This window comes from Brassica rapa, chromosome A07 (assembly GCF_000309985.2).
Source record: "Brassica rapa cultivar Chiifu-401-42 chromosome A07, CAAS_Brap_v3.01, whole genome shotgun sequence".
In the NCBI taxonomy this organism is placed as follows: Eukaryota; Viridiplantae; Streptophyta; class Magnoliopsida; order Brassicales; family Brassicaceae; genus Brassica; species Brassica rapa.
This window is the reverse complement of record NC_024801.2, coordinates 26,605,814-26,623,956: the sequence shown is the minus strand read 5'-3', so window position 1 is coordinate 26,623,956 and position 18,143 is coordinate 26,605,814. Positions and strand designations below refer to the sequence as shown.

Here is an 18,143-nt window from a genome sequence, read left to right as displayed (position 1 = left end):
AGAGAGGGAGAGAGTGGTTTTATCCACAACAAAGAAGACGTTAAGATTCCTCTCTGTAATAACTCAAACACTCTTTTGTTTGTGGCTTCAAATCAAATGGACCCCACCCTTACCTTACATCCTGTCTGAAACAACCAACCTACAATGTTCTGTTCCGTGTGTTAGCTCTGTCAAAGTTCTCATTTGTGCCACACTATGCAGACACTACCAAACTCACCGCCTCTCCTGCGTCATCCCGCCGGGGACGATGACGTGGACATAGACTTCAGGGACGTGTTTGGTGGTCCGCCTAAAAGACGGTCCAAAGTTATTGAAACCACCGGTAGACATAGCTTCAGTGAAATCAGGCGGCGTGACGTCATCGTCGACAACAGCGCGCTGATTCTCCGAGACGAGAAGCCTGTGTTCGGTGAAGACCCGTCATCCATCCGTCGTCGTTTCACTGCTGATGATTTCTTCGACGATATCTTCAGAGTGAATGAATCATCATCATCTTCTTCACCGCAGAGGAAGGTAAAGAACGAAGGAGAAACGTTCGGGTCATCACTTCCGGGTTCTCGGATCCTTAGCCCGGCTCGTCCTATCCCTCACAAAGTCGAGTCTCCTCCTGGGACTTCGTTTCCTGCACAGTTCAGGTTAGTCCTACACATTTTGGTTTTGGTTCGGTTAATTCAGTTTTGGAATTTTTTTTTAAATTCTAGAGATAGAATTCGTTCGATTATTTATGAAACTCAGATTTGATTTCGATTTAGTTATTTCAGGTTTAAATTGGTTTTGGTTTTTCGTATAATTTTGGTTAAATCGAGTAAATTTTATAGATAAGTCCGAGATTTATAGAAAGTATCAGGATGTTTGTTTACTTTAAAGCTAAACATAACTAATTTTGTAAATATAAAAATTGTATTTTATTATTCGGGTATCCATTAGTTCGGTTTTGGTTTGATATATGTTTTTTAGTTATAAATTCTGTTTGGATATTTGAAAATTTTGATTCGCTTTCGGTTTTTTATCGGTCTAGTTCGGTTCGGTTTTTCAGTTTTGGATAAATGTGCCGAGGTCTAGTTCAGGTCTTATATTTTCACTGGCTTTCATAAATTGGTGATGCAATCAAAATATGATCTGTTTTGTAGTTTTGAGTATTGACTTTTGTTTCTCAGTCTTCCTGCAAAACTAATCAAAGGGACAGAGATGCCTACGTTTGGTTCAGCTGCTCGGAGTTTAAGCAGGAACAAGGAAGCTGCTTCGAGCTCTCCTTTGTCAAGAACTTCAAGCAGTGCTGATATGGTGAACTCTACTGCTAAACCGGATTCAGATGGTTATGTTGCTCCAAAGGTTGTTAATGGGAAAGTGAGGCAGTTTCACTTCTCTATCTACAAGTGGCCTAATAAAGGAGTTCCTGTTGCCATGTGGGGCACTTCTAGGTTGAGCTCTATGGCTAAAGCTGAAGAGACGACACCTAGTGATTTGCGTCCTACTTCAGTTGAAGCAGAAGGACAAAGCTCACAAAATCGTCCTGGTGTTCAGAAAGAAGAGGAGATGTCTGAACAAGCCTTCTCTAGCAATGTGTCGAAAGCTCCTGATGAGGCTAATGTGAAACCTCAACATTCATTTTTAGATGTTAAGGACGAGAGACAAGGTTGGTTTCTTTAAGACATAGGTATGTTTGTTTGGTTTGTGGACTTTGTTAAGTTCTTTTGTCATTGCAGGTGAGGAAATAGAGTTAGAGAAGGAAGAAAGAAAAGGTAAAAGCAAAGCGAAGAGCATGAGAAGCCATGCAGGAGATTCAAGAAGCAAAAAGAAAGCACAAGGCAGTAGAAGTTCTGTTGATAGCCCCATGCCTGATAATACATCCAGCTACGCAAGTGCATCCTCAGCACCAGAGGTTGGCAAAGATGGAGCCAAAGGGAAAGTGATGGACTTTGTTAAGATTTTCAGTCAAGGAGCTTCAGCTGGAGCAGGTGGAGAACCTCTTGGGCAAAGCTCTAGATGGAGAGCTAAAGAAGTTCCCGTGACTGATACCAATAAAGACGATGCTAAGGCCAAAGAAACTGCAAAGGTTCCTGATCAACAAAAGACATCAACTCCAGTTACACCCGCCATGGTTTGTGGTTTTGTAAATCAAGATCTTCCTATATATATGTTTTACTGTGTTTTGTGGTTTTTGACTCCTTGCTTGCGAATACTCATGCAGGATCAGGATCAGAAACCTTCACAGGCAACTCAGAAAAAGGTAGCAGATAGTAGTAAGCCTAGTGGTGTTACTGAACAAGAGGAGAAACAGGAACCTAGCACAGGTAGGTTCTTGGATTGGTGTATCTGATTAAAACCTTCTTTTCACACTACATAACTAAAATATCATCTGAGCTCATCTGTTTTTCTTCTTCTTCTGTCAGCACATGTTACCTCAGAGGCTATAGACGAGCCCTTCCATGTAAATTTCCTGGTAAGCAGAACATCACTTTTAACCTTCAAGTTTTCACCAATCTTTAGTTTTTTTATATTTCCTTGTGATGTGTTGCATAGGTGGAGGATATAACACAAGATGAGAACAAAATGGAAGAAACAAAAAATAATGCTGAAGAATTCCAGGTAATAATACTACTGCACCTACAAAGATATATAATCTTTTATTCATATAAAAAACTCAAAACAAAATGCAAAAAAATGTATAGAACATCGATGCTAAAATACGCAAGTGGTCAAGCGGAAAGAGTGGAAACATTAGGTCTCTCCTGTCTACACTGCAATATGTAAGTATTCAACTACAGGTTAACATATTGAGACTATGTATTTGGACAAGTTATGGAAGGTTTAACTTTGCAGATTCTATGGCCCGGGTGTGGATGGAAGGCGGTTCCTCTCATGGACATGATCGAAGGAAACGCAGTTCGAAAATCATACCAGAGAGCATTACTAATCCTTCATCCAGATAAGTTGCAACAGAAGGGTGCTTCTGCAAACCAGAAATACATGGCTGAGAAAGTTTTCGAGTTGTTACAGGTTGGCTCACAAGCTAATAAGTGTTTTTATGATGATTATATTTTGGTATCTTAAGTCCTTTCTCTTTTGTTTGTTTGGTTTAAATCTGTTAGGAAGCATGGGACCATTTCAACACTCTCGGACCGGTTTAAAGACAAATGTTTTAGTCTTTTAGTTATTACACAAAGGCTTATAGCGTTATTAAAGTGTACAGTTGTGGTTCTGAATACAAAAGATGTTGCAGAAATTAAATTTGTCACACAGCCTCACAGGTTTTACTTGTACCAATTTTTGTTTGCTTCTTGTTGGTGATGAGAGATATCTTCTTGTTAATTATGGAAGGCTTTTAAAGAGTTAAGTACGGAGTTAGGGCCGCATAATTAGTTGGGCTAAGCCCATTAAAGAGGAGTTAGTGGTTAGCCGTTAGAAAGAAAAGGTAAAAGAAACGGCAGGCCACCGCAAGGTGAGGTTGAGGTTGAGGTGGAGTTGGTGTTGGGATGAGATGGCTTTTACGATTCTTTAACTTAACGGTAAGCTACTTTTTTAACTTCTACTTAAAGCTTTTTCAAATTCCCGTTGCGCCCTTCACTCGTGTGCCAACACCACACACTTCACCAAATCAGAGCCTGACTCTCTGCCCACCTCTTAATAACCATTAAACACTCTATTAGTCCCTCAAAGAGAGAAGTTATATATGGTTATGCTACAAGGTTATATGGCAACTAGTAAAATAATCAAAGGTTTTCTTTGTGTTATCTATTCTTGTAGAGTTTGTAAAGTTTTTTGGGTTAACCGGTGAACACTGCAAAAGAAACACTGAAATAAATAATGTACAAATAATGAATAATGAACATCGCAAAGTAATAATAACACAATTTTACCACCGAAGAAAAAAGAGATAGAGAGAGAGGGGTCAAATCAAATTAGTTTATTTACAATCATTGTACTTGCCCTTCTTCAACGAAGCCAAAAGCTGTGATTGAGCACGAGCGACTGGAGCAGTTAATTAGAGGTTGGAGTAAAAAATAAATGTACTTGTTTCATTGAACTTTTACTGTATATGGGGTCAAACTCATAAAGCATTTGGTGCATCCCCCAAAACACATGTTTTTGAAGTTTTAACCCCCTTTTATTCCCTAAAAAGTCTACAGTTAACCCCCACTACTCTATTTTTTTTTAATTCTAAATGACAAAGCGCGGCAAACTTAATCAGTTCATTAATGACACAAAAAAAAAACGTAATTCTCACGCCTTTAACCATTTTCTCGGTGTCTCTTTCTGAAGCAACACGATAAAAACTACCGACACGCAATCAAAACACTCACCGGCTATTACCGGTTTCATTACATCCAACCTCTTTAAAGTCCTTTTCTCTTGTTACCGTTCTGTTTTTAAAAACCTCATACTCTGTTCCACCTCTCTCTCTCTCTCTGATCCCATCTCATTCCTTATCATCAATTCTCAATTTTTCTCTTTCCCATTGTACCCTCACATTTCCTCAAAGATGTCTGCACTCACTAAGCTTCGTTCTCCTGTTAAACCAATGGTTGTCGAGCCACGAGCCATCCTGTGTTCGACCGGGAACAGAGTCAAACCTTCGAAAGAGATCGCCGCGAAGAAGAAGAAGCCGCAAGTGATGAAATCTCCGGCGACGAGCAACTTCTCAGCCTCGACTGATGACTCATCTTCAACGACATCCTCCTCGGAGCGTTCGTCGGTGAAGACGGCAGACTCTAAGAAAATGATAACTCCGTCGAAACGGAACGGGTCAGTGACGAAGCTCAACAGTGTCGCCGCCGTTGGAGACATTCTTCCTGAGAGTCCGGGACCGGTCAAGAGATGCCACTGGATCACACCTAACTCAGGTCTGTTTGGTCTGACAACTTTTTTTCCTCAATTGCCTCATTTAACTTTAATTTAAAATTTTCACATTTTCCTCTGTTTATTTTGCCAAAAAAATATACTGTTTTTTTTTAAATAACTCAATAATTTCGTGAATAACGAGGAGGTGCTGTTTTTCTTTTGTGTTCTTTGTTAAAAAAAAACATTTTACCCAAAGTAGAGATTTTCTTGTCCCTCTCGCACATTTAATCTTTTGTATGTTATTTCGAAATGTAAATTGTTTTCTTGAGTATTGACAGAAAAAAAAATTGTATTTTTTTTTGAGTATATGAGTTAAAAAGATTACTGGTAGTAACATTGTAACAATCAGTTTCATACATGTCAACAACATATTAATTGCACCCTGCAATAACTAGGTGTTGTAGTTGACAATAATGACAAAAACGAAACAGAAGTTTTTTACTTGGGCGGTTAATAATAGTGATGAGATGATGTGATGAACAGACTCGATTTACGTGAAGTTTCATGATGAAGAGTGGGGTGTTCCGGTTCGTGACGACAAGAAACTCTTTGAGCTGCTTGTGTTCTCACAAGCATTAGCTGAGTTTAGCTGGCCTTCTATTCTACACAAAAGAGACGCCTTTAGGTAATATCCTGATTCTAACTTTATGGAAAAGAGAGAGAGAGATGAGCATAAGTTTGTTGGTTTACTTTTTGCAGGAAGCTCTTTGAAGATTTTGATCCGTTAGCTATATCAGAATTCACAGAGAAGAGGTTGATGTCTCTTAAAGTAAACGGATGTCTTGTTCTGTCCGAACAGAAACTGCGAGCCATTGCCGATAACGCAAAATCAGTTCTCAAGGTAGATAGATAGATAGATTGTGTGTGTTATGCTAAAGAAGTTTATGAACAAATTGACTTAATAGATTGTAAATTGAAAAACAGGTGAAGCAAGAGTTTGGATCATTCAGCAACTACTGTTGGAGATTTGTGAACCACAAACCTTTAAGAAATGGATACCGCTATGGCCGTCAAGTACCCGTTAAGTCCCCAAAGGCAGAGTACATAAGCAAAGACATGATGCAGAGAGGGTTCCGCTGCGTTGGTCCTACTGTTATTTATTCCTTCTTGCAGGTCTCTGGCATTGTGAATGATCATCTCACATCTTGCTGCAGATACCAAGAATGTAATGCCGAGACTGAGACCTGACTTGTTTAATCAGCAACGTGAACTAATGGAGTATTAAGAAGATTATGATTACAAGTGTTTGTTTGTGTCATTATGAAATGTAGCATTTGTAGCTAGTTGTGTTGATTGGTTGTGTTTTTTTCTTCTAGCTAGCTTTGTCTAATGATGATATGATTTAGTTTTGACCAAAAAAAATAATAATATTGAATTGCAAGGAAATAAATAATTTTAACATTTTGTAAAAAAAATACACATGTTCCGCAAATATCGGATCTTTGATGTTGAGAAGCAGATACATATGATTAATCAAATTTAACAAGACAAGACACAACGGTTTACAGCCACTGTAGCCTTTGTAAGGGCACATAAAAGTCTTATCTACAAATAATGCTTTTTTTTTAAGCCAAATTCATGAATTGAATCAAACAAACAAACACTAACACTCCCAAGTTCCAATGCTTTCCATGGAGAAAGGCTTTGAGCCCCCCATGTTTGGATAGTAAGTAAAGAAGATAATGATATACTCTATAAAGAAGAATAGCTTTCTCTCAAAATTCACAAATCAACCACGAGCCTTGCCGTTTCCAAGAGTAAGCTCAAGATCCTCCATACCAACATCATGTATCCTCTCTCCTTCCCACGGCTTAACTTGTCTACTCTCAAATTTAAACTCAGAGCTCTGACCAATCATCCCTTGAAACGCAGCGTTTGGAGACATCTGCTGAGGCACAGGAGGTTTCACAAGGTTAAACGCAGGAGAAGTCGGCACCATAGAGCCAGAGAATGGCTGTTGATGTTGAGCAAACTTCTGAAAGCTGATCCAATGACCAGAGTCAACAGTGGAAGAATCAGACTCATCACATTCAGGTATTGTAACCGGAGCATAAAACTGACGACGAGTGGGACTAGCAGGTGCAGAAACCGCATAGAAAGGATAATTAAAAGACGCCATTGATTGTTTTTTATTAGCGTTGACCATGGACTGCTTAGCGATAGAGTCCCATGTAGGTAACGGTTTAGCGTTCTTGGAAGATGGAGACGAGAGGGGTGGAGTAACGGGACAGCTGTTTGAGATTCTGAGGGATGGAACGGCGCCGTTTCTGAGGAAGGAGAAGAAGGTGGTAGAGCTGTTGTTGGGCTCACCACGAGATGAAGTTGGGCTTACTTGGTAAGAAGCGATGGGACTTTGAAAGGCAGAAGAGAGAGGACTCTGGTTTTGTGCTATCTCACCAGGTAGAGGCTTGCATCCCTGTTTGACTCAAATCAAACACACAAACATCAACACAATGTCAGAATCAAGATTCCAAGAAACAGAACACAACTGATTGAGATTTTCCAAGAATCAGATCTAAGTAATCAGATTTCAATATCTATAAACAGATTTAAACTCAGATCTGGAGAGAAAAAATGTTTTGACCTGGCGATAAGTGGTGCCGTCTTCTTCAACGACCCAACCAGCTTCAGCACAGAGAGCCTTGAGGACTTCATTGTTATCGCAATGTTTGGGGAGATTGTAATCGCCTTGTGATCTTAGACCTGTGTATATCTTGGCAGCTATGGCTCTTCTCCTTCTCTCTCTCCTCCGGTTGTTCTCCCTCTCCCTCCACGACGGTTTCCTCCTCGCTGCTGCGGCGGCAGCTGCTGCTGATGTGGATGTAGCACCATCCGACGTCATCGGAAAGCTTGGAGCTTTGTGATGAAGATTGTGTGAAGGAAGGGAGACTGAAGAAGAAGAAGAAGAAGAATGAGGAAGAGGAGTGAGAAGGTAGTAGTGCTCACGAGGAATACGCTTTTACCTTCGCTGGAATCGATGAAGAATTCTTTCTTCTTAAAATTTTTAATTTATAAAAAAAAAAAGGGTATAAATTGGGGTCGTGTGTTCAAGTACGCGAGTTCACATTCAGAAACAGTATTTGTTTTTTATTACAAAGACTTGTCCACTTGTCTTGACATTGGTGAGATTAGCTGCGGTTTATATTAAAACAAGGTGTGTGGTTTAGTGTAGAGGATAAGAGCGCGCGTGTGTGTGTGTAAATGACTAGTGAACAAAATAAATACAGAGAAGGTGTCGGGAAGACATAGTGTGGGTCCCGCAAACACACACCATTTGATTGGTTTTTCTTTCCTATCGAAACCAATGAAATAAGTTTATTATTAACACAACAAATGATTAAAGCCGTGTTTTAAGATAATGATAAACTAAATTTAAAGAAGTTTTTGGGCTTTTTCTGGCATGGAAATCTCACTCTCGAAATAAAAAATTGATAACTTTTTTTTGTCCTGGCTGGTTGTTATCGTACATTTTTTTTTTGAACTGGTTATCGTACATTACTTTTGACTTTTATAACCTTCTTACTTTTTTTACCATGATACAAAGCAAAATATTTTGATCCGTTACCTTCTTTCTTATGTATTTTATACGAAATTACATCGCCCACTGTGGAACTTTAACAGAACCATCTAGTTTACTTCTGAAATGAAGTAGCTATTTGGTAAATAAAAATACCTGGATTAATTGGTGGATCCTTCATTTTTATAATATCATCTGTATAGTTTCTTTGAACATAAGAAGCAGAGGGGGTTGACGATTTGTGTCCCACAGCAAGACCCAACAGCATAATCTTCCAACGAACAACCGTTGAGTATATTTACACGCGAGTATCTGAAATTAAGCTCTTTTATAGGAATTTTTTATGCAAAAGAAGAATAATAATAATATTAAGAATATTTGGCTGTAATCTTAAAATGTTGGCAGAGATTACTTTTAGAAACGTAGTTGAATGACGAACGAAGGTGGAGGTTCTTTCTTGCCAACGATTGTGCAGTTCTGACTCCTGAAACATGGTAGACGTCATAATTCATTTATTTGTGAATTTTAAAAACATTCTGATGCTAATTTATTAAGTGTAGATTTGCGCGTGCAACGTCTAAACAACTCTATTCAAGAAGGTAACTCTTGGAATGAATGAGAGGGTTCAGTAACAGATACGGGAAAAAAGATTACGCCGTTGCCGGGGATCGAACCCGGGTCACCCGCGTGACAGGCGGGAATACTTACCACTATACTACAACGACTCGAATGTTAGATGTGCGAATGTTTGGTTTCTTAACAAACGTAACGTAAATCACACTTACCTCTTCCGTTAACCTCTCTATCTGTCAAGTAGTAATTTTATAAGCTAACATGTCTTAAGAATCACTCCATATATAGACTTTTGTTTCTAGTTAATTGGTTTACATGGACATTATACGATGCAAAGTATTAAATTCAGTCGTGGGTGAGTGAGTGACTCAAATTGTTTTCAAATTCATGGAAGACGAAAGGAAAACACACAAATTGAAGGGTACTATCGTAATTACACGAATGCATGGACCCATTAGGCCTGTCTTTTTTACACAAATATCAGTCAACCATTCAGATTCACGTCGATCTCGTGTATACATTACACACAAAAATTACTAATCTGTGGCCCTCATTTTCTTCTTCTTTTTTAACTCTTGTAAAACCATACAAAAATCGGATTTCCAGTTCAAATAAGAACCTAAAATGTTCATGAGGATTTAACCAAAACGATTTTTTAAGATTTTATTTTTTGCGAAAGGAAAGAATCCATTTTTAAGAGTCCAATACAAATTAATACCTAGAAGCTTGAATGAAGTAACAAAATATAGCATGTTATTGACAAAAAAAAGCATTATAAACTGAAATTAATTAGCCTGCTATGCCATGACATAAAAGCTCAAATTATATGTTTTTAGTAAACATATCCATTCTTAGGTGTAATCCCTTATATATTAATTGAGGAACATTTGAAAAGATGTAACCTCAATTTTATATTAATTAAAAGAGGCCCCAATGCATAGGTGGCACTCAATTAGGTAGTCAATTACATTCAATTGAAAAATAAGTAGGTTCACATTCGATTTTTATATGTTGTTAGATACATAAGTTGGTCAAACTATATGATATAATGATATGATATGATATTTTCTTTCCTTAAATAAAACCTACGGAATTACCATAAATGACTAATATATATATGACAATTAATGATTTTAATAATAAAGATTTGATAACAATGTATATCTCCTCCATCACTTTTTTGTTTAATTTTATATTATTAAAATAAATTAAACAATCAAATTAGCTATAAAAATAAAATTTAGATTTTTTCGTATATGTTATATTTTGAATTTTTAAAAACGACAATAAATGACTAAAACTATTAAAATTATTATGTTAAAAATTAATGATCAATAGTTTAACATTTTTATTATAAGAAGATACACATGATTTTAAAACCATATGAGAAAAAAATATCATTTAATAATAAAATAAATATATATATATATATATATATATATATATATAAACACTATATACCATAAGATTACATAAATATTTTAATATTAAAACTTTCAATGAATTTTCAAGAACATTTGTAAATTATAAACTTATTAAAGATTTCAGATTGAAAATTTTGTTATCGATGATTTAAATATTTTGTTATAAAACGATATGAACGATCATAGAACCGTATGATTATAAATTCCTATTTAATAAATAACTATACAAAATATACTATTCCTAGAAAAATAGGTTGGTCCATCTTAACTTATATTACACTTTTTATTAAACTAACTATCGAATTGATAAATAACGTACCAAAAAATGTTTTGCACTTTCCTTAAATAAAAGCTACGAAATTACCTAATATGATTAACGTATATGTGAAAATTAATTATAATGAATAATAAATATTTGATAACAATTTTTGTTTCGTAGTTCTTTTTTAATTTTATATTATTAAAATATATTTAAAAATCACATTAAATATATAATTAAAACATTTAAAATTTTTCTTATATGTTATATTTTAAATTTTTCAAAACGTCTATAAATTATTAGAAATTTGAAGATCCCCACTCTGAAAATTTTGTGATCAATAGATTATTTTTTTTGTCATAATAAGTTACAAATGATCATAAAATTGTATTAATATGAACTTTTATTTAATATTATAAGAAGATACACATTATTTTAAAACCATATGAGTAAAAAAATATTATTTAATAATAAAACATATATATATAGATTATACTATATACCATAAGATTACATAAATATTTTAATATTAAAACTTTCAATGAATTTTCAAAAACATTTATAATTTATAAACTTATTAAAGATTTCACATTGAAAATTTTGTTATCGTTGATTTAAATATTCAGTTATAAAATGATATGAATGATCATAGAACTGTATGATTAAAAATTCTCATATAATAAATGACTATATAAAATATACTATTCTTAGAAAAATAGGTTGGTCCATCTTGACTTACATTATATTTTTTATTAAACTAACTATCGAATTGATAAATAATCTACCAAACTTTTTTTTTGCACTTTCCTTAATTAGAAGCTACGAAATTACCTAATATGATTAACGTATATATGAAAATTAATTATTATGAATAATAAATATTTGAGAACAATTTTGGTATCTTAGTTCTTTTTTTTTAATTTTATATTATTGAAAGATATTAAAAATCACATTAAATATATAATAAAAATATTTTTATTTTTTCTTATATGTTATATTTGAATTTTTCAAAACGTCTATATATTATTAGAAATTTGAATATTCCCACTCTGAAAATTTTGTGATCAATAGATTATTTTTTTGTTATAATAAGTTACAAATGATCATAAAATATAACGCATATGAATTTTTATTTAATAAATATTCAAACTAAATAATATATATATATATATATATATATACACTAATGATTTAAAGCAGCAATATTGGCTGATCAATTTAGTCGTCCAGTTGAAATCTTTCAAAAGTATGTGAAAGACTAAAGTCAAAATAAATATGGATTTAGAATAGTAGTTATATTTTACTAACCAAATACCGAAAAAACCGAACCGAACCGAACCAACCCGATATCCAGATTGAACACCTGTAATCCAAATGAAGCCAAACTATTGTTTCATTCTCAAAAATATAATAAAAATAATAACTTAATCCCGTGCAAAGACTAGTAATTAAGAACAGACAAACCTAAAATAAAAGAAAAAACGCTCAATTTCAATTGCAGTACAAAATCCACGTGGCTGAAGATCATTGGTGATTGAGCTAGGAGGGCGGTCGCTATCGTCCTCTCCCTTCTCTCTCTCTCATACTATAGACTCTGCTTTTTTCCTCCTCCCTCCCTCCCCTACTCTGTCTTTCTTCCTCCCACAATCAAAAACCCTAATTTCTCTGCTCAATCCTCCCAATGATGCGTCAGCTTCCATTTCGAAGATCGTGAAACTCGAGAAAAAAAAATGCTGGAAGCTGATGCTGATAACTCCAATGGAGGATTGTCTCAGCTACAGAGCTGCTTCGGAGATTGCAGCAGCGAGGAGGAGCTAACGGTGCTTCCACGTCATACGAAAGTGGTCGTCACCGGGAACAACCGTACGAAATCAGTTCTCGTCGGTCTTCAAGGAGTCGTTAAGAAAGCCGTCGGACTCGGTGGTTGGCATTGGCTGGTAAAGAAACAATCAATCACCTTCTTTTGTAGTAAAACTGTGTTTTGTCTTATTACATCTTTCAGTTCGATTTGGAATCAAGCTTCGAGCTTTATGCTCGATAATGCTACTAAATTAATGGTAGTTTTGATGATGTTGCTGATTCAAAAACGGATCAACTCTCAGCTAAAAAAGAAAAAGCGAAAAGACCGAACCGATGAGATTGATTTGTCCATAAAAATACAAACTTTATTCTAAAATCGCATCGTAACAACCATCTGCACTTTTTTATATTTGTTTTAACTCTCTTTTTCCCATTGTTCTCATCTAAAATTTCGTGTGAATCCTTATCCTTTTTTCATCTGTTTGTGGGTTCAAGCTGGCTTTTAGATTTGTTTTACTTGTAATTAATTTAATATTAATTTACAGATTTCATTAGGCTGCTTAATTAGTTTTTTTTTTAAATAATTATAAACTCCTTTCTTTGATCATTACTCACTTCACCGTTTCTCCGGTTTTAGTAGTATATCTTTAAGATGTTTTCTTCATAACCAATGCTCTTATTATTTTACTAATATAGATTATCAAAATCCCACCAGTTCTTTCTTGTCTCCCATTTCTCAAAAAAAGTCTCAAGCTTTTGACTTGTTTGACTGATTTTAATCCCATTCCTCATGCTTTTCATTTTATAGGTTTTGACAAATGGAATCGAAGTGAAGTTGCAGCGGAATGCACTTAGTGTCATTGAAGCTCCTACAGGGAATGAAGAAGAAGACAACGATATTGAAGTCGAGCATATACAATGGAATAATCCCTCTCATATGAGTGAGTTTAGTTTCCTTGTCGGAAATCTGTAAAGACATGTTCGTGTGTGTGTGTTAAGACATGTTGTTTGATTGTTTTTTGCAGTATCTGATGACAGTCTAAAGACTCATAAGGCGAAGCAAAGAGGATACAGATCAGCACGGTTATCACAAAAGACAATGTGCAGGGCCTTATCTTGTGACTCACACTCAAAAAGCCAGAGTATTACTCCTCGTGCTAACATGGTAATATATGCCTTCGGAAACTGCGGGATATGCATTTGAATGTTTCTGTTAACTTACTGAGGAAATGTATGGTTTTAACGCAGAAGGTTGATCTTAGCAAATTGGATATGCCTGCGTTACAGAGATATATACAACATTTTAACCTCGTGAGTCAAGAGTAACAATCTCCTTTTTTGTTCTACTCTCTTAGTTACTGGTAAAGCTGTAAAAGAGGGGTTTTTTTTTTTTGACAAGATGTGACTCTCTTTTTGAAAGGTGGATGCACTTCCTAATCCATCAAAGGAGCAACTACTTGACATTGTTCAGAGACACTTCATGTCTCAGGTAAACATCCCCTCTTCTTCTAACAATTGAAATCAAAAGGGCCAAAAAGCTACAATAAATTTGTGATATTTGTCTCCTCTCTGGTTTATAGGAAATGGATGAGCTTCAGGTTATTGTGGGATTCGTTCAAGCTGCAAAAGGAATGAAGAAGGCTTGCAGGTGGAAATCAAAAGAACACCAGAAGCACTCATCTTAACTGCAACAGCTAAATCTCCTAGATAGGCTTAACAAACCCTCCTCCTTTGGACCTTATCCAATCTTTGGTCAGATAGTTTTAACCATTCCGTGGCTTAGAAGTTGAATATAGTAGTTAAAGCTCAGTCTCTCTTGGGTTTAAGTTAACAGTAGATGATGTTATTGCTCTCTCATGTAAGTATATCAAAAGCAGCAATCTATACTATACTAAAAGGGGGATATAAGCTCCTTTTAGAGTGTCCACGTATGCATAAAAATTTGTCCAATCAGAGAGCCCGAAGTTGCCACGTCATCTCATTTATTTTTTCGTAAAAAATAAAAAAACAATGCAAAGGAAATGATCGAACCCGGGTTAGTATGATATAAATATAAGGCATATACCACTAAGCCATTGAAACTTTCTTGAACACATATACAAGAATCACTAAATATGTAATCACAAACTCTTATGTACATTTACAATAATATGAATTCAACTTTCAAGATTCCGATACTTAGTTTTGTAAAAAAAAAAAATAAGTGACTAAGCTAATATATTCTTTGAAAGTGTTAGAACATTAACAAATATGAAAAATCATAGTTTTTTGTTTTCGTGACAAAGCTAAGAATTTTGTAAAAGTAAGTTTAACATATAAATTTTCGTGACAAATATGAAAAAGCATAGATTTTTGTACAATTTTGACAAAACAACTCAAAACATAGTTATCTAATGTCTTAATAAAATATTCTTTTAGGGTGCAATAATTAAATATATCAATTCAATAAATTTAATAATTTATAGACAAAAGAATAACACAACAAATTTTGAAACATTTGTTTAACCTATCGATTTCTTTTCATGAGAATCCAACTAAACAAGTCAAAAAACCATTAGATTTATTTAATTACCATTTTATTCAATTTTGAATAATTTCAAACTGTAATAATGTATTTTTTTGAAGTTACAAAAAAAGAATGTTCTTCCTTTATTACACTAGCATTATATATAGATTACATATACACAAATAAATATAATATAACAACATAAGCTTACTTTCCCTAATTCATATGAAAAATTTTTAAGTTATCCACCAAAGCAAATTAATTAAATCAATCAAATTGTTAGAATACAACAAATTAATATATAATTTTATTTTAAATTAAATTATTTAAAAAGTGTATTTTCATTAAAAACAAAATAATAAATAAGTAAATTTGATTTGATGGTAATTTTTATGACATATATATATTATGCGAAAGAAATATAAGCTTAATATGGAAAAAATCTTAAATACAAAAAACTCTAAAATTAACAAAAAAAAACTAATAAAATAAAACTATGATATCAATTGAAAGCTTCTTAGACAATATTAATAAAATATTTAAGCGATAATTAGACAAATTTGATTTTTTTTTACCCAAAAGTTTATTGTTAATTAGCATCAGTTATTTCAATATGTTTAAGAAATGATGGACTTAAATGATACATGAACTATAAATAGTAGTACTTTGTAAAGCTGACTTAGATAACACACCTGCACATCATTTTTAGTTCTTTTTGATGCATAAATTCAATTTATTCAGAGCAGTTATTCCACAAAGAGATCGTATGAGATATTGTTTTGATATTCAGATTTGTTTCTTGACTTTTAAGAAGATTGATAACTGTAGAAATGTCTCATTCGAATATTATATGTCTATAACCGAATCCCCAACATAAGACAACTTTCTTTAAAAATAAATAATTTCATTTTTCTTATATTATATAATAAATATATATTATTTACTGATAATAAAAATATAGTTTTTCATCTATCACAAATATCTATGCAAATATGTGAATCAAGTACAACAATCAAACAACATAATGATTTCCACAAAGAAAATTTAAAAAATATATTTATGTTAGGTAGTCTTATTTTATATTTTTAAATAATGTAATATAATATTATACATTATTTTTTATAATTAAGAAATACATATATATCAGTTAGACAAATTAAGCGATAATTAGACAAATTTGATTTTTTTTCCAGCCAAAAGTTTATTATTAATTAGCATCAGTTATTTCAAGATGTTTAAGAAAGGATGGACATAAATGATATATGAACTATGAATAGTATTTTGTAAAGCTGACTTAGATAACACATCTCCACATTCATTTCTAGCCTTTTTTGATGCATAAATTCAATTTCTTCAGAGCAGTTATTTCACAAAGAGATTGTATGAGATAATGTTTTGATATTCAGATTTGTTTTTTGACTGTTAAGAAAATTGATAACTGTAAAAGTGTCTTATTCGAATATGATATGTCTATAATCGAGTCCCCAACATGAGACAAGTTTGTTTTAAAAGTAAATAATTTTATTATTCTTATATTATATAATATATATATATATATTATTTACTGATAATAAAAATATAGTTATTCATCCATCACAAATAACTATCTAAACATTTGAATCAAGTACAACAATCAAACAACATAATGATTTACACAAAAAAAATTTTAAAAATATATTTATGTTATGTAGTCTTATTTTATATTCTTTAAATAATGTAATACAATATTATGCATTATTTTTTTAGAATTGAGAAATACATATAATATCTTATCCGCGCGTATCGCGGTTAAAAAATCTAGTGACCTTAAAAACAAAGAAGCCCTCTAATCTCTAATCAAAGCATCTATCTTTTATTTGTCATGTAAGTACTGCAAAGTGTCTTCAAAATCATTATAAAACTTAAAAGAATACAAATGAAATCAACAGTGCAAATGAGATGTGTAACAACTATAAAATCATTAAAAAAGGAAGAGGATGAAACAAAGTCATTATCTTTCCGTACATAACAAGCAAAAGAAACATGAAACAGCAACCAAACCGGAATCTAAACCGGAACAACCGGTTTTCAAGACCGGGTGGGGCAGAAAGTGATCAAGTAGTTAGCCCCGGCACAAGTAAACGTACTTGTCGCGTCGTCATAAGCGTAGCTGTAAGCGCTAGGACAAGCGTTCTTAAACATCGCCGAGTAACGCGTCGGAGAACAAGTCTGCGGCGTCGCGTGAGCACCGGTGCAGCAAAACTCCGGCGAATTAAACGCCGCGCAAGCGCTCTTACACGCCGCCACGGTTCCGGTTTTCGGATCCACGATCCGAAGCTCGTTAGGACAAACCGCGTTGACGTCGGCGACGCAGCCGGCGTACTTGCAGTCGCCGGAGCCTCCTTGCGGTTTTATCCCCATCTCGACGTTGTAGCCGTCGACGAGACTCACGTCGTAGAAGTCCTTGCCGGATACGCCCGTTCCGACGGTGAACTCGGCTAGAGTTGTCGGAGGAACTCCGCCGCCGATGCATTTGAGGACGCCGCCGCAGTCTCCGGTGACACAGTTGCCGTTTCCGGAGGAGTCGAAGCTGCAGCCGGTGCGAGCCCAGAACCGGCCTGACCATCCTTGAGGAGCGGTTAGCTGTTTGGAAGCGCCTGGAGTCAAGGGAAACCCGCCGTCGCCGAGGGTGTTGCTGTTGCCGGAGAGGATTCCGGGCCAGACGGTGTAAGGACAGCTGTTCTGTAAAGTGAAGACGGTGGCGAAAACAGCAACGCCGCCTGCAGTTTCCGAATAAAATTGTTAAATACAACATAATAAAAACAAAAACAAAATAAAACTATCTGAGAAGAAGTCAAGAGCAGAGAGTGTTGTTGTTGTTGTTACTTGTGATGAACACGAACAAAAGAATGAGAGCACTGGAGAAATTCGCCATCTTTTGTGTGTTTATATGTGATGTGGATGGTAACGATTATGAATGTGATTTGTAATGCTGATGATGAATGTACGTTACTCGCACCGATCCTCTATTTATAAGTGCTGGTTGAGGGTAGTGCTATCATTTCTTCGTTAATTATTATTTTGATAGTTAATTACAGTTTATGGTAAAAGAAAGTGATCGTGGTGATTTTTTTTTTGTTAGCCCATCTTCTTTGGCTCTTGAATTTTCTTTATTTTGGTAGTATAACTGTTCGTTCGTGCGTTAAATTTGCTATGAATTTTTTTTTACATTGACGGTTTAAA

The 18,143-nt window shown here is 34.5% G+C and overlaps 5 protein-coding genes and 1 non-coding gene across 7 annotated transcripts; 3 read left to right on the top strand and 3 right to left on the bottom strand.

Moving 5' to 3' along the window:
* The first annotated feature begins 1 nt into the window (after nucleotide 1).
* On the top strand, nucleotides 2-3,312 carry LOC103831970 (J domain-containing protein required for chloroplast accumulation response 1). The gene is made up of 9 exons (XM_009107920.3): nucleotides 2-635; nucleotides 1,158-1,636; nucleotides 1,707-2,101; nucleotides 2,192-2,294; nucleotides 2,394-2,443; nucleotides 2,524-2,589; nucleotides 2,673-2,750; nucleotides 2,824-3,000; nucleotides 3,093-3,312. The coding sequence occupies exons 1-9, from the start codon at nucleotides 196-198 to the stop codon at nucleotides 3,129-3,131; spliced, it is 1,827 nt and encodes a 608-aa protein (XP_009106168.1). The 5' UTR covers nucleotides 2-195; the 3' UTR covers nucleotides 3,132-3,312.
* Nucleotides 3,313-3,595: 283 nt separating this feature from the next.
* Nucleotides 3,596-6,223, top strand: LOC103831969 (DNA-3-methyladenine glycosylase 1). Its single transcript, XM_009107919.3, has 4 exons — nucleotides 3,596-4,844; nucleotides 5,326-5,467; nucleotides 5,542-5,683; nucleotides 5,767-6,223. The coding sequence occupies exons 1-4, from the start codon at nucleotides 4,484-4,486 to the stop codon at nucleotides 6,028-6,030; spliced, it is 909 nt and encodes a 302-aa protein (XP_009106167.1). The 5' UTR covers nucleotides 3,596-4,483; the 3' UTR covers nucleotides 6,031-6,223.
* Nucleotides 6,224-6,268: 45 nt separating this feature from the next.
* On the bottom strand, nucleotides 6,269-8,088 carry LOC103831968 (protein BRASSINAZOLE-RESISTANT 1). 2 transcript variants are annotated; one of them, XM_033275839.1, is made up of 3 exons: nucleotides 7,427-8,024; nucleotides 7,235-7,258; nucleotides 6,289-7,195 (listed from the first exon to the last, which is right to left on the bottom strand). In XM_033275839.1, exons 1-3 carry the CDS (start codon nucleotides 7,682-7,684, stop codon nucleotides 6,572-6,574), a joined length of 906 nt encoding a protein of 301 aa, XP_033131730.1. In that variant the 5' UTR covers nucleotides 7,685-8,024; the 3' UTR covers nucleotides 6,289-6,571. The 2 variants fall into 2 exon arrangements, with proteins under 2 accessions (XP_009106166.1, XP_033131730.1); XM_009107918.3 differs by having other exon boundaries at nucleotides 6,269-7,258; nucleotides 7,427-8,088.
* Nucleotides 8,089-9,012: 924 nt separating this feature from the next.
* TRNAD-GUC lies at nucleotides 9,013-9,084 on the bottom strand. Its single transcript has one exon. It is a non-coding gene; the product is annotated as a tRNA-Asp (tRNA).
* Nucleotides 9,085-12,179: 3,095 nt separating this feature from the next.
* LOC103831967 lies at nucleotides 12,180-16,842 on the top strand. The gene is made up of 7 exons (XM_009107916.3): nucleotides 12,180-12,552; nucleotides 13,224-13,356; nucleotides 13,441-13,580; nucleotides 13,664-13,726; nucleotides 13,836-13,904; nucleotides 13,996-14,295; nucleotides 16,723-16,842. Exons 1-6 carry the CDS (start codon nucleotides 12,346-12,348, stop codon nucleotides 14,098-14,100), a joined length of 717 nt encoding a protein of 238 aa, XP_009106164.3. The 5' UTR covers nucleotides 12,180-12,345; the 3' UTR covers nucleotides 14,101-14,295; nucleotides 16,723-16,842.
* LOC103831966 (pathogenesis-related protein 5) lies at nucleotides 16,790-18,115 on the bottom strand. The gene is made up of 2 exons (XM_009107914.3): nucleotides 17,787-18,115; nucleotides 16,790-17,680 (listed from the first exon to the last, which is right to left on the bottom strand). The coding sequence occupies exons 1-2, from the start codon at nucleotides 17,833-17,835 to the stop codon at nucleotides 16,989-16,991; spliced, it is 741 nt and encodes a 246-aa protein (XP_009106162.2). The 5' UTR covers nucleotides 17,836-18,115; the 3' UTR covers nucleotides 16,790-16,988.
* Nucleotides 18,116-18,143: the final 28 nt, after the last annotated feature.

Excerpts from the sequence above, each read along its gene's own strand:
- LOC103831970 (XM_009107920.3), top strand. The coding sequence starts at position 196 with ATGCAGACACTACCAAACTCACCGCCTCTCCTGCGTCATCCCGCCGGG. Across the intron at positions 2,295-2,393 it reads GAAACAGGAACCTAGCACAG|CACATGTTACCTCAGAGGCT; the intron begins GTAGGTTCTTGG and ends TTCTTCTGTCAG. Across the intron at positions 3,001-3,092 it reads AAGTTTTCGAGTTGTTACAG|GAAGCATGGGACCATTTCAA; the intron begins GTTGGCTCACAA and ends TAAATCTGTTAG.
- LOC103831966 (XM_009107914.3), bottom strand. The coding sequence starts at position 17,835 with ATGGCGAATTTCTCCAGTGCTCTCATTCTTTTGTTCGTGTTCATCACA. Across the intron at positions 17,681-17,786 it reads TTTGTTCGTGTTCATCACAA|GCGGCGTTGCTGTTTTCGCC; the intron begins GTAACAACAACA and ends CGGAAACTGCAG.
- LOC103831968 (XM_009107918.3), bottom strand. The coding sequence starts at position 7,684 with ATGACGTCGGATGGTGCTACATCCACATCAGCAGCAGCTGCCGCCGCA. Across the intron at positions 7,259-7,426 it reads ACGGCACCACTTATCGCCAG|GGATGCAAGCCTCTACCTGG; the intron begins GTCAAAACATTT and ends TGAGTCAAACAG.
- LOC103831967 (XM_009107916.3), top strand. The coding sequence starts at position 12,346 with ATGCTGGAAGCTGATGCTGATAACTCCAATGGAGGATTGTCTCAGCTA. Across the intron at positions 12,553-13,223 it reads TCGGTGGTTGGCATTGGCTG|GTTTTGACAAATGGAATCGA; the intron begins GTAAAGAAACAA and ends TTCATTTTATAG. Across the intron at positions 13,581-13,663 it reads TTACTCCTCGTGCTAACATG|AAGGTTGATCTTAGCAAATT; the intron begins GTAATATATGCC and ends GTTTTAACGCAG.
- LOC103831969 (XM_009107919.3), top strand. The coding sequence starts at position 4,484 with ATGTCTGCACTCACTAAGCTTCGTTCTCCTGTTAAACCAATGGTTGTC. Across the intron at positions 4,845-5,325 it reads CTGGATCACACCTAACTCAG|ACTCGATTTACGTGAAGTTT; the intron begins GTCTGTTTGGTC and ends TGTGATGAACAG. Across the intron at positions 5,468-5,541 it reads CACAAAAGAGACGCCTTTAG|GAAGCTCTTTGAAGATTTTG; the intron begins GTAATATCCTGA and ends TACTTTTTGCAG.